Consider the following 14,554-nt stretch of genomic DNA (forward strand, 5'->3'; position numbering starts at 1 on the left):
TGACCACTTAAACGTATAAAAACATACAACCTTGTAGTTAAGCATGTTGTTATATTTGAAAAATCCATTGCACCTGTACCCTATTGGAATTCATAATAGAAGATAACACCCACCTACTGTAGAAAAATGTTCTCACAATAAGTCATATTCCTAATATTTTTATATCCTTGCTCTTATTAAAGAGCTGGTTTCATGCCTCTAAAAGTTCACATTTTATTTTTAAGGTACAGTTCATATGTGCATAAAGAGGGAGAGGGGGCCCACTATGGACAAATGAAAATGAAGTACATAAAAAGAATTTTTTAAAAAAGAAACCTTTATTGCAACTCTCTGAGCCAGTAGGAACAATACTAGTATTCAGATTATTCAGGTTTTCAGTCGTTGATCATCTGTTGTCTTCAAGATGATTATTACAGGTTTAATGCCTAAAACTGAGATAACTTTCTGAGGATAACACATTGCTGTCAATAGTATTTGCATTCAGTAAAAGAAATAAAGGAATTCACATGTATAGTTCTACAAGCACTATTGCAAACAGTCTAAAAATGACACGTGGACTCATCTTATTGATTTCTTGATTGCAATATGCAGATATGAATGCTATACTGAAAGGCCTGAGCAACAATCTGTCTCATCAGCAACTGAACCAATGCAATAAAAATGAAAGTATTATCAAAATATACAGATTTTACAATATGAGTTGAAACACTGTGACACCAATAACTTCTATCGAGTGATCATAGGCTATGTTTACAAAATGGTTGACATCGGTGTTCTGTTTTGACAGTGTGTTGTCAGTCAGTTTCTTACTGAAGAGGGCATCCTGAAAGTGGTGCATCAGGGTATTCAAATAACCATAATGGACTTCTACTGCAAAAACATTTTCGAATTTACAGAATCACATATAAATTGTGTGCAGAGAAATTGAGATTATAATAATAAGTGACAGAGAAGTCTGTAGATTAAGATTATGTACAGAGTTTGTCTAAAAATTAACACTCATAAAAGTGGATTGTTCATGATTTTAATTGTGACCCTCATATCCAGATTTTGACTGTAGTCCCCAAGTACTTTCACAGTGCAGGAAACATTGTTTATATGAATGAAATTAAGTAAACAGGAAACTTCGTTACCTATAAATACACATAAATGCCACAACTTGACTTGAAGTGTGCAGTTTATTTTCCAGCAGGTGTAAAAACCTCATAATCACGCACGGTAAAATTGTAATCTCCCATAAGAGCAAGACACGAGGCATTTTCTCCATCGTAGGAATGTGGCAAATTGGAATAACTGTCCATGTTGTTGTTGCAGTTGCTCGAAATAAGCAGATCTGCTCCAGCTCCAAAGATGGGGCCACAGCTGAAAAAAAAAAAAAGTTATTGCAGCACCCACAAAGAGGACTTATGGCATAGGCATGACTTATGGCTCATCTGCAGTACGCAGGATTAAAAAAAGAAAGAGAAAATGATATCAACATAGTACAGAACATCTGCACCCATATTCCATGACCTACTGTACTGTTTATGGCAATGAATAATTCATGCGTCACCATCACAATCCCCATTTCCTGTTCCACTGATTAATTGTGCACAGGAAGGATTTGTGGTAAGCTTCTTTAGGAGCTTAAACTTCTGACTTTATATTCTTGGTCTTTAATGAGAGATATGTAACAGGAAGTAACATGTTGGCTGACTCTTCTAAGAACACAGACACTGAGAAGTTTAACAGTAAACCCCCCATGATGCACCACTGGAACTGAATGAGCATCTCCATGACACTTTCACATTTATTAAATGTAACAGCAGCAAAATATGTTACTTTTCTTCGGTTCTTTCTCTTTCTTCTATCAGTCCTACCTGGTGAGGAGTGCAGACTGAGGAGCAATACTCAAATATCAGCCATACTTCCTTTCTGGGTAGAATTCTTCCAGCGAGTCTAGCATCAGCCTTTTCTTCAGCTAAATGATTAATGGAAAATCTCATATAAAGATGTGAAACAAATGCTAACAAAGAGATAGAGGGGCTGGCCAGTACTTACCTCAGCTCAGTACAGCCGATAGATACACATAAAACAGAACTGAAAATTTGCATTCCTAGCTTTCGGAACAAATGTTCCTTCATCAGGGAGGAGAGAGGGGAAAGAAAGGGAAGAAGGGAAAGGAGATTCAGTTACTCACAACCCAGGTTATGAAGCAACAGGGAAAGGAAAATGGGAGGGTAGCAAGGATGGAGGCATGGTTGTCAGAGGGAAGCCAAAGATATTCTACTGTAAGTACTGTGCCAGCTTCAAACCAAAGAGGATGCATACAGAAGTAAAGAGGTATATAGTATAAAGATAAACACAACTATGTAGGATGAAAAGATGCGTGAATGGCTAAAGAGGAAAGGGAAAGAGGAGAAGACTGAAGAGTGAATGGGAGTGAGGTTGTTTAACGTAGGTTCAGTCCAGGGGGATGGCGGGATGAAAGGATGTGTTGGAGTGCAAGTTCCCATCTCCGCAGTTCAGAGGGACTGGTGTTGGGTGGGAGGAGCCAAATGGCACATACGGTGTAGCAGGTTCCTAGGTCCCTAGAATTATGCTGGAGGGCATGCTCCGCTACTGGGTATTGGGCATCTCCTAGGCGGACAGTTCGTCTGTGTCCGTTCGTGCGCTCAGCCAGTTTAGTTGTTGTCATGCCGATGTAAAAGGCTGTGCAGTGCAGGCATGTCAGTTGATAAATGACATGTGTAGTTTCACACGTAGCCCTGCCATGAATTGTGTATGTTTTACCAGTAGCGGGGCTGGAGTAGGTGGTTGTGGGGGGATGCATGGGGCAGGTTTTGCAGCTAAATCACTCTGTATCCATACTGCTAGATATTTAATGTATGTAACCTAGTAATGCCCTACAGAGCTTAAAGCAATCTTCAAGCTGAGGGCAGCTTTAAATTACTATTTCAGATGTCACAAAGGTGGAACTTCATCAGTAGATGGGGCAGAGTATAAACAAACTGATGAGCAGTACTATAACAGAGAAAGAAATTATATATTCCACATTTGTTGCTCAGAAATTATTTTCATCCAGCAATATCAGAATTAGTATCATATCATCCATGAAAGTTATTAGAAGTACACAACAAAATTGCAAACCCACTAGCTCAAATGATAAATCAATGTTTTGAAAAGGGCTGCTTTCGAGAGGTACTGAAATATGATGAAGTCAAACCACTTTTAAAAAGGGAGAAAGAGAGGTCATGGGAGATTATTGTCCTATCTCAATTTTCCCAGTCATATCTAAAATATTTGAAAAAGTTGCTGGTGCTCAAATCCAAAAGTTAACTGCAAAATATTCTATTATTTAAACAATCAATTTGGTTTCCAACAAGGTTTAACCATAGGTGCAGTGAACAGTTTCACAGAGAAAATAAGACAATTAGACAAGAGCAATAAGGCAGCAGGAGTTTTGTGTGACTTCACAAAGGCATTTGATTCTGTAAGCCATGCATTGCTCACTTACAAGTTTGGAAAGTATGGCATTAGGGGAAGTATCCTGCATCAGCTTAAATCCTCTTTCTCAAACAGAAAGCAAATTATCATTCTGAATGGAAAAAAGTATCTCAGCATGTTCCACAAGGTCCAGTCCTGTTTCTCTTCTATGTTAATGACTTACCGTTAAGCATCAGCTCCCTCCAATTCTGTTCACAGATGATACTTCTGTGTTAGTTGAAAAATCAGGATTTGGAAAAAATCCCCTAATCGTCCACCAGTATCTTAGAAACATAGTTCCAGCTAGATGGGATGGATCTCAACATATTTAAGATTCATGTGATGCAATTCAAAACCAAACAGTCAAAATGTGAGCAGATTAAGATTATTCACAACCCCCAAGATATAGAAGAAGTTGACTCAGTCAAATTCGTAGGATTAAACCCGGATAAAAATTTGAGCTGGCAGGCACATGTTGAGTACCTGGCAAACAAATGGAGCAGCTTTGCATTTGCAGTGCAAATATTATCAACCACTTGAGATTATTCTCTCTTTTTATATATCCGAGATGAATTATTTGAGGGAAACCATTTTGTTCACTCACGTGACACAAGAGACAAAGAAAATTTTGAGGTACCAGTATCTCTGTACGTGGGAATGAAAGTTTATAATAAATTAAAAAGGAAGAAGCAAATGAATTTAGGTCCTCTTAAAAGAAAGCTGTATGAGGCACTAACACTGAAATGTTATTACTCAGTGGACGAATTTATGCACAACAAACTGGAAATTTGAGCTGGATATAATGTGTTACATGTTCCAAGAAATATTTTAGTATTTATTAGTGTAAAAATTACTGTAACTGTATTCCAATTTTTTTTACATTTCTCCTGTACGCAAACCAAATGGACTGCAAATGTGTGACATGAGATGAATAAACTACAGTTCCATGAAAAGAGATGTCTACATATCCCTCCATCTACATCCATACTCTTCAAATCACTATGAAATGCATAAACAAGAGTACTTCCCATCGTACCAGTTACAAGGGCTTCTTCCCATTCCATTTACATATGCAACACAGGAAGAATTGTAGTTTAAACGCCTCTGTACATGCAGTAATCTGTCTAATCTTGTCCTTGCCATCCCTCATGCTGAAGATTCCATCTTGTCATTTTCTTTTTTATCAGGACATTCTTTTTAAAATTTTATCTATATTTTAATATTTTATCTACATCTTCATTCACTCCATTAATTTGTGAGATAATTGCAGCACTAAAATTTGTGGCTGTTAGCTGAGAGATTGCTTCACTCTGGCAACTACTGTTCCAGAAGACATTCACACATTGAACACCAGCCAAAGTGACACAAGGTGAGCCAGGCACAGATAATAACAGCTGATGAATGTTGTGAATTTACCATACCAGTATTGGAATAAACCCTAATTATTTCTTGTGTGCACAAGTAACAATCAATTTAGGCTAAAACTTAATCAAATGACATGTTGATCCAAAACACAACTTTTAGGTAGTTGTAACAAAATACTGGCCCCACTGTGGACATAGTAAAGCTGGGGAGACATAAGAGAGGAAAGAAAGGAGCCAGAAACATATTTTTACTTTAAGGAGTTATGGGAGCAAGAATTCATGTCAAATTAAAATTTTCATGGTATAGCTCAGAGATATGAGAAAACAGAATGATGCTACCCTCCTTAGTGATGCCTGTTAAAAGAAGTTGATAATCACTCACAATGGAGACTGCTGAAAATCCAATCTACATTTTGTCATATTTTAAAATCACATCTTATTCATCATACAAACTGAATAACTGTGTTCATTTGTTACTTACTCTGGATGGTAGCATATTGCAAACATCTTCTTTACTATGTTAAATTTGGTTGGCGATAAATCTGGATTATTTGGCAGTGTAAAAAGAAAAGCCTTTTGTGAAGGAATGTAGTGGCCTGTAATGTTTGTCTTCTCCCATGGGACATCACTGAAACCACCACAAATCTCTGATGTTGCACCCTAGTAACAAAGAAAATAACTTTCATATTTTCAGATAAGCCACATGCTGAAAAATAATGTCAATGAAATGTGACAGCTGAAGAATCAAAAAATTGTCAATAAAATAATTCCTGTGAATTTTTGCAACTTTGTGCTTAAAGTGAAAACTTCTATACAGGTTTGCAGCTCGGCTGGGTTGAGGAATTGTGTTGGATGGACAAGGGGTGAAAGGAGGCAAGGAGTGGGAGGGAGGTTTGGGATAGTGGCTGATAGTTGAGAAAGTGAAGCAGCAGTTGTACTGGATATGAATATGAAAGAAAGAAGCAGCAGGTGCACAGTACAGGAATGTGACCTTGGCAGTATCACTGGTGAGCTCATGGAGCACATGAGGATATGGAGGAGTGAACTGGGAGAGAAAGACAGAATAGGGGAAGATAAGATGCTAGGAAGAGAGTGTGTGTATGGGCTGAAAGAAGTTGGGTCCTGGGATGGGGTGGATGTGAGTGTGGGGCAGGAGGCAAGCAGTGATTAAGGCCAGGAAGACTGTATGATTGAAGCATGTAATGTAAGGACAATTCCCATCTAAGTAATTCAGAGAAGCTGGTCTTGTGGGGGAGAGGATAGAGTCCAGATGACATAGATGGTGCAGCAACCATTCAAGTTGAGCATTTTACACTCAGCGGCATTTTCTACAACCGGATGGTCAATTCCGTAGTTGGCTTGAGGAGGAAGAGGGATTCAAGAAAGAGGTTTTGGGACAGGCCTAGAAATTTGAGGAGGAATTGGAGGTTGTGCTGGACATCTATAATGGGGTCGCTATGGGGATGTATGTAGAAGGGTCAGACAGCTGGCAGGTACCTTTTATTTTCTACCCTCAATTTTCTGCCCTCAATTTTCACTAGCCCCTGCCCCATACTCACCTCTGTCCCTTGCTCTTCATTCCATTCAAAGTATCTATGATATACCTATGAAATTTCTATGCTATATATATGAAATATCCTGAACCATTCTTATATCAATCATACTCCCAGCCTCTTGCCCCATGGATGGTATCCTTGTGGAAAACCCAGATGCAAGACCTGTTCTATGTATCCATCCACCTCAACCTATTATAAACTCATCACAGTCATATCTTAACCTGTCATAAGCAGAGTCACCTGTGAAAGCAGCCACGTTATACATCAGCTCTACTGTAACTTCTGCCCAGCCTTTTGTATGGGAATGACCACAGAGCAGTTGTGCACCTGAATGAATGGTGACCACCAAACTGGTTCAGAGCAGAGTTGATATCCAGTGGCAGAACAAGCTATTGAGCATAACATGCTTGACTTGAATGGCTGCTTCACAACCCATACCCTTTGAATCATCTTCAACCTTCTTAGTTCTCTGAATTATATGGGCAGGTATTGTTCTTACAACATATCCTCCAAACCTGCAATCCTGCTGCCCTCAATTTTCACTAGCCCCTGCCCCATACTCACCTCTGTCCCTTGCTCTTCATTCCATTCATTTACTCTCACATTTTCCTCTACATAGTTCATCTGTTCTGTCCCCCCCCCCCCCCCCTTCATACCCCATTCCTCCACCTCACTGTGCTGTGTGCTATAGACAATTCTCCATGCCAGTGACAGGACGAGTGCACCAGTGCCACATTCCTGTCCAGTCCCCTTGTGACCTCTCCCGCCCACCCACCAGCAATTATTCCCTACGCCCTTCACCTCCTTTCTCCTTTCAGTCACTCCACCTCATACAACCACAACACCACAACCAAGCTACTAAGTTGGGACAATGCAGCTGTTTAGTGTTTTTGTTAGTTAGCTCTGACGAAGAGCAATGTTTGAAACTTTAGCAACAATTTCAGTTTTATTAATGTGCCTTTTGACTGCTCAATCTCTGAACTATGTAGCGGGTGGCTACATTCACTCCCTCCATTCAATGAAAAACTTACAATGATCCAGCTGCACTATTTACGTAGCACTGTAAAATCAGGTTATGACATAAACCACAACATATTCAAATATTTAGATATTAATTTTCATATTAGTAACTTCTTGTCTGCAAAAGTATAATTCGTGTTGATAAAATGGTAGACTGATAACTCACCAATGCAATCACATATGTCGGTGCTATCCCATCACAATGGCGGTGGAATGCTTCTGCAGAATAGCCGTGCGTGGATGCACGATACACCAGTCTCCACACTTGCTTTGCAGAGCCATACCAATTGTTTAACACTCTGTGATAAGATGTCTTGTCCTGAAGATATAATTTTGTATAAAACTAGTGGAAACTTTGAAAGGAACCCATCAAAGAAACCAAAATGACATGGAAAATAAATCAGTGACATGACATTTTCATAATGAAAAAATTGTGATTGCAATGAGAATACTTACAGAAGTAAAGTAACACATATATTCTGGAAATATTTGCATAGGAAATAGAATTCAAAATTAAATTACAATCTAAAACTAGAAAAAACAACTGCTACTGGGCATCAGCAGTATGAAACAATACACTGCAAATGTCATGACCATGCCATTCTTATGAATATTAATTTATAGTTTATAGATTAACCATATACATAATCTTAATCCAGAAATTTTTCTGTCAATTTTTGACCATTACCCCACCCAACTGATCTAATTTCTTCACAGTGATACAAGCACTGAGAAGCCACAGAGTACTGTGCTGTAGGATAATGTTCCACTTACCATGTGATGAATGAAGAAGCTTTACAAGTGTCTGCACAAAGTGAACAGCATTTCTGGTCCATCCAGGTTGAACAAGATCAACCACAATGCAACCCCCTGCATCCCAGAAGACACTGGACTATTCCATACTCCAGTCTTTTGTATAAGGCTCATAAGGGTGGAACTAGTTTTCATTGCTGGTTACAATATTAGTCTAATTTTCATTGCTGGTTTAATATTAGTCAAAAAATCTTCCCCTTCCTTTTTGAAATCTTCAAAGAACTTAAGAAGATATTGAGTGACAGTTGTTGTCTGAACTTTGTGGCTTTCTGTCAATGCATGTGGGAACCAACAGGCACCAAAGTTTTGATAACCCACGTTTTGAAATATTTCGTGCACTGCACTATATCCTGTTGCAAGTGATTTGTCCATGTGATACATCTGTCTCCTTAATGAATTCAACTCTTTTCTTGTTGTGCACAGTGGAAGCAGTTACAGGCAAGAAGTTACATGGAAGCAGTTACACTGTGATTGCTACAGTGCTCATCTTGGATGCCCGTGTTCCCACCTTTTAAGCATTTCACCCATCTTCTAACACTGCTGACATTCACGCACACATCTTTATCTACATTCTGAAGGCTACCATTGGCATTCAGGGCTATCACGACAGTGTTTTTGGTCATACTAAATGCCATGTTGGTGAAATTACAACCCTAGGGTCAGACTGTTGCTGCCGCATCCTATCGTGCCATTCTGCAAGAAATCTGAGAGGCCACAAAATACAAACAACCTGGACTCATGATATGGGACATGAATCATCTGTACAACAATGCCTGTTCTCATAGAGCAAGACAAATGCAAACATTTCATTGAGAATAGTTCAAACATCCACCACACAGCTTCCATTGAGTTTCAGCCATTTAGGCCCCTTATAAACCTGGGTGGGCAGCACTTTCAAGACAATGAGACTGTAGGCCAAGAGATCACTCTTTGGGTGCTATAGTTTTCATTAGAATTCTGAACTGTAGGTTTTAGAGCCTAGTCAAATGATGGGATAGTTTTTTAAAGTCACTATGGGAGTGCATTGGAAAATAAAATCTATTTTAATCTGGTACTCACAGCACTCATGTCACTACTGTGTTTTTGGCTTATTTATTTACTTGCTCTTGTACAAAGCTATGTAATATTTGATACATGACCAGTATTTGCAGCAGTAAGCATAATCCACACACAAGTGTTTCACCTGCACAAGGATCTGTGAATCTGGGAAGAACTTGAGAAAAACTCTTGGTTGCAGACGTTTATCTTCACAGTTCTCACGGAATTTGTTTGGAAGAGCTGCATAGCGGTATCTTTCCAAAGAGAGTTCCATTGGCACAGCACCTGTGGGCTCCACCTCTTCTGCAAAAACCTGACTGTCTGTAAAGCAGATAGCTCATGTTAACTGACCAGGATGTGACAGCAGTGGCAAACAAAACAGTAATTTTGAAAAGATGATAATAATAATGTTAGAGAGAGAGAGAGAGAGAGAGAAAGGGAGGATGTAGAAATTTACATAAAGATATCATATTTTGCAAACAAGTGACAAACAAAGATTATGGCACACAGTAAGTAAAAATAATTAATACCAACTGGATTCAGTCAAATAATACAGGATTCAATAACAGCAAAAAAGGTTTGCCTAATATAATAATGAGTTACATCTCTATATGTAAACCTTTGAGCAAACATCTGAGGATGACAATGACTTGACAACATAGTGATACTATCTCAGCAACTCCAAAGTGTTGTCTCCACTCTCTCGAGAGCTATTACTGTATTGGCCTGTATGTCTGGAATAACGTACAGTAGAATAGGAAAGAGAACTGAGGGCATGTTAGATGATGATCAATTTGCTACACGAAAAGTAAAGGTGACACAAAGGTGACAGTTCTGACATTATGCTTCATAATGGAAGCAAAACTTGAGAAAAATCAAGGCACTTTATTTGAATTTGCTGCCATAGAAGAGTGTACAAAACATAATGTGATGCAAGATGATTAAATCCTTAGAAAAATTAGTATATGTTAGGGAATGACAGATAATGTACAATATGTACAAGAGCATATGAAGACGTGCAGAAAAAATGGGATAACCCTCAAATGTAAAAGCTTAGAGGTAAGTGTTGCCATCTATTGCTGGGTACGGGAACTGTTAAAACTGACACTGATCTCAACCCTAAGTGATATTTAGATGTGAGACCAATGTCAATTTGATGGTTCCTGTACCCAACAACAGATGGCTACACTCATCTCTAGTTTTTTTACATTTGAGGGTTAGCCCGTTTTTCTTTACATGTCTTCATATCCTGCCTTGACACTGTATGAGAACTTCTTTTTCAGCCTTTTTCTCTCCCTCTCTTGCCATTATCTTAAGATCTTATTCTACTTCAAAATGAATTTTCATATGAAAAGTTGTTCATCCCTGTTTTTATTGCCATGTATTTCCTACTAAATTGGAACCTTTATCACACGAGGATGTTCTGACTAATGAAAATTTATGCCCGATCAGACCTTGAAACCATATTTCCTGCTTTTTGTAAGCATAAATTTTCATTAATCATGGAATATTCATTGTGTTGCTGTCCAGTTTTTCTGATAATTATTTCATTCATGTCATTTGGTGTATTTGTATCTTCATTGCTTTAATAGCCATTACTTCCATGCATTTCATGTCAGTGAACTGAATTCAAATAAGTACTTATTTACATGGCCAGAGTGATGTGCTTATTTTGAAGGTGTTGATGCTTCTGATTCATTTTATTAATTACTGGGTATTTTTGAATTAATGCTCACTAGTATCTCAATAACAACAAATACATGCATTTACAATTTTACAGCATCCTCTTGAGCCGCACCAAAATAATAAATTTGCTCTTAAAATTTTGTGTAAGCAATACAAATTTCTGCTTTTCCAGCACTTGTAACAAACTCAACTCAAATTAGTCTTTCTTGAATTCATCCATTCAAAGTGAAAGCTCCATTTGAACCATCCATGAGGAGCTTGTCCAGGTACACTTTACAAGCATAGAATTCCTCTGCCTCCATGTAATACAGCAATAACCATAAATTTACCTTCATGAATAGGGCCATTTACCTATAAGTAAAAGTCGAACATGGTTGATGACTCCAGCAAGGTGCTGGCATACTCGTGCTCTTTCCTCCTCAGTCCAGTGGGCTGTTGGTTGTGTAACACCTGCTTGATATTTGGCCCAGTTTAACACAGCTCGCCACACATCTTCTTCTTCAAGTGCAAGCTGGATAACAGAAGACTATCAGTCAGTTTGTAGTGAACAGAATTGGTGCAATATTTGGATGCAGATTTAGTATTCTTACATAATCTGAAGAAATCAACTTAATAAGGGCTTCCTTTGGCAAATTAAGAAATGAATTGGTCTTAACACACCCTGTGGCATTTTCTCCGATGTATGAAATGCATCGTTCCACAAATGATTTGGTACACTTGCCACCTGCAACAGAGGGTAGAAAATGAAAATAATTTATGAAGCTAAACAGAATGTGAAGCAAATGATCAGCTCCTACCCAGTGTAAATACTCCGAGTTACCATAATAAAACAGAGAAACTATTAAGATTTATCATAGACCAAAAGCCCTAGTGAGGAAAGTTATGTAGCTGGCCCACACACATGATCTAACTGCTGTGCAAGCAGAGAAACTGGTTCAATAAAGAACTCCTATTACATGCAAATTTGTGGGCCATACAATTTAGGAAAGAGAATGTGGGTGCCAGATGATTAAACTTAGAGGCCTGGTGCAGGGCTGGAGGTGCATGTGGGCCGGGGACTAACAGAGCTTGATGACAGGAGGATTACAACATCGAAGGGTGTGTTTCAAGGACAACTCCCATATATGTAGTTCTGAAAAGCTGGTTAGTGGACAGAACAGAAACGGGGAGGGGGGGGGGGGGGTTGGAGCCAGATAGCATAATTTGTGGGGCAGCCACTGAAATTGAGCATATTGTGCGTAGCACTATGTTCTGCCCCTGGGTGGTAAACTCTGCTCCCAGCCACAGTTCAGCTGTGATCATTCATTAGGGTGGACAGCTGGATGGCAACCATGTCCACATAAACGTACAGAAAAATTATTGCAGGTCTGGTATATGAAGTGGTGCTTTCACAGGTAGCCTTTTCTCTGATAGAATAGTACGAGGCAGATAATTCATGCAGTGCCTCAACTTTGCATTTTTCTGGTTTTTACAGTCCTTTATTTAATTATGTAATACATTAATCATTTACCATGTTATGTATTGATCTCTGTCTCCTCTCATCCTCATTACAGGTGGGTCCCTTGCACACTGGGTTGTGAGTCGTCTACCCCCACCCCCCCTCCCCCCAAGGAAGGAACTAGTAGCTCCAAAGGCTAGGATGGTATCATATCCGTCTATATAGTCCATTTTGTCTCCTGTAGGTGACTTATGACTGACAATTCTATCTCAAAATTTTATAGTTATGTAGTGTATCTATTTTGTATTATTTCCTGGCTGGAACAACAACAATATTATGAAAAGGAAAGGTCGCTACTCACCATGTAGAAGAGATGTTGAGTCGCACACAGACATAACAAAAACACTGCCACACATGTTGAGCTTTCGACCAAAAGGCCTTTTTCTAAAGTAGACAACACACAGGTCAAGTGTGTGTGGGTTGTGCTTGTCTGAATGTGTGTCATCAGAAGGCAGGTTTGGAGCAGCATTGCTACAATGTTCTTGGTCAGATGCTTACTGAGTAGCACACAGTTGTTGCAAGGAGTGTTGTCATGGTGCAGACACCAGTCAATGGTAAAATATTTTTCAGCTGGCCTTTTGCTTCAGTATTTTAAGCACATCAAAATACAGTGGAACTTTGATTTTATGTTCTCCGATTTTACATTTCTCACAATTCTACACCATAAATTCGTAGCCCCTTTGAAAAACCCGCAAGACCAACGCTATAAAATTCCCCATTTTACATTTCTTCTTAGTAAGGTTTACCTGAATTTTAAGTTCTTACTCGACGTCTTGCTTGAGTTCACCCCGTTTTCTTCCTATTGACATCTGATATGACTAAACAAGTTATAAGTGCCACAAATGACAGATGGTTCGCACCACGGGTGGTGGCGGAGTTAAGGGAATATTTTAGGCTGTTGTGGAGAGGGGAGATGTGAGAGAGGAAATGCTGATCTGATCCATTATCGGTGTTGTCAATATTTTATGCAGTGTAAAATTTATATTTTATGCCATGTACAGAAATTCACTGAGCCAACTTCGGATAAGCTCGTATTGTCAACTGGGGAAGTAAACTCATTTTTTCACATCTCTGTTTCTCTCATCAAGCCAGAAATAACACCAGAATGAAATTTTCACTCTGCAGCAGAGTGTGCGCTGATATGAAACTTCCTGGCAGATTAAAACTGTGTGCCGGACCGAGACTCGAACTCCTGAGTCTGTCATATAGTTTTAATCTGTCATGAAGTTTCTAAAATAAAACTTTAAATGGTGGTGGGCATATGAAGTGCAGCTCATAAGAAAAGCATTAAACAGTAATAGCAATGGCAACAAAGTTTGTCACTAAACAGATGTCCGCATTTATGTTATGGTTTAACCATTTAGCTGCTCTGATGTGTTTCGTTTAATTCAACATCATCAACTTTAGCTTTTTTTCTGGGGGAGCACAAAGAATAGTCTTTAAAAAATAGTGTTTTGAACACATAATTTGTGGCCATAGCATGTCTGAAAATAGCTTGATTACCTCATACCCAGATACCAATTTAAATTTTTTGATAAATGTTTACTTGCTGTTACACATCTGTGAATAAGAACTAATGAAATTCATTACCACAAATTATTGTCTAAACACTTTATTGTACAATTAATTTCCTTTACTTAGATAGATTTTATACAAAGCATTGGAGAGGATTGTGACTTTTAACCATACATGCCAATCACATGTGTTTCTGCTTGTGTGTGTGTGTGTTTTTTTTTCCCTTCATTTTCGTCATTTCTGCACTTTCCTCAATTTTGCGTTTCTTAAGTCTGGACCAAACGAAAATGTAAAATAGGGGTTTCAATATAAAATCTCTGTTTAAGACTTGCCACTCAAAACATCCCAACCTCATGTCATGAAAGTAATAATGAACATTACTTTTGCCTTTGTCATGTTTGCTTACACCTGTCCTAGGTGAGGAGAGACCAGCTTGTCTCCTCTTAATTTCAGCAATTTGATTTGGAATCATACAGATCTGTTTTCAAGCTACCATATGGCTCCAAAACTCACAGTCATTTTTAACGTGCTTCAACAGTTCTCGCAAGACAAGCACACGATTCTCCGTATTTTTCTTGGTTATCACCTTGAGGCCATAT

General features: G+C 38.6%; 1 protein-coding gene across 1 annotated transcript in view; it reads right to left on the reverse strand.

The window, feature by feature from the left end:
- Window positions 1-295: 295 nt before the first annotated feature.
- Window positions 296-14,554, reverse strand: part of LOC126253356 (uncharacterized) — a 152,592-nt gene continuing 138,333 nt past the window's right edge. Inside the window, exons 5-10 of the mRNA XM_049954629.1 lie at window positions 11,533-11,666; window positions 11,294-11,453; window positions 9,402-9,577; window positions 7,572-7,724; window positions 5,311-5,489; window positions 296-1,362 (exon numbers count right to left, since the gene is read on the reverse strand). Coding sequence (XP_049810586.1) covers window positions 1,179-1,362; window positions 5,311-5,489; window positions 7,572-7,724; window positions 9,402-9,577; window positions 11,294-11,453; window positions 11,533-11,666 — 986 coding nt within the window. The 3' untranslated portion in view covers window positions 296-1,178. The remainder of the gene's footprint in view (window positions 1,363-5,310; window positions 5,490-7,571; window positions 7,725-9,401; window positions 9,578-11,293; window positions 11,454-11,532; window positions 11,667-14,554) is intronic.

This window comes from Schistocerca nitens, chromosome 4 (genome assembly GCF_023898315.1).
Source record: "Schistocerca nitens isolate TAMUIC-IGC-003100 chromosome 4, iqSchNite1.1, whole genome shotgun sequence".
NCBI lineage: Eukaryota > Metazoa > Arthropoda > Insecta > Orthoptera > Acrididae > Schistocerca > Schistocerca nitens.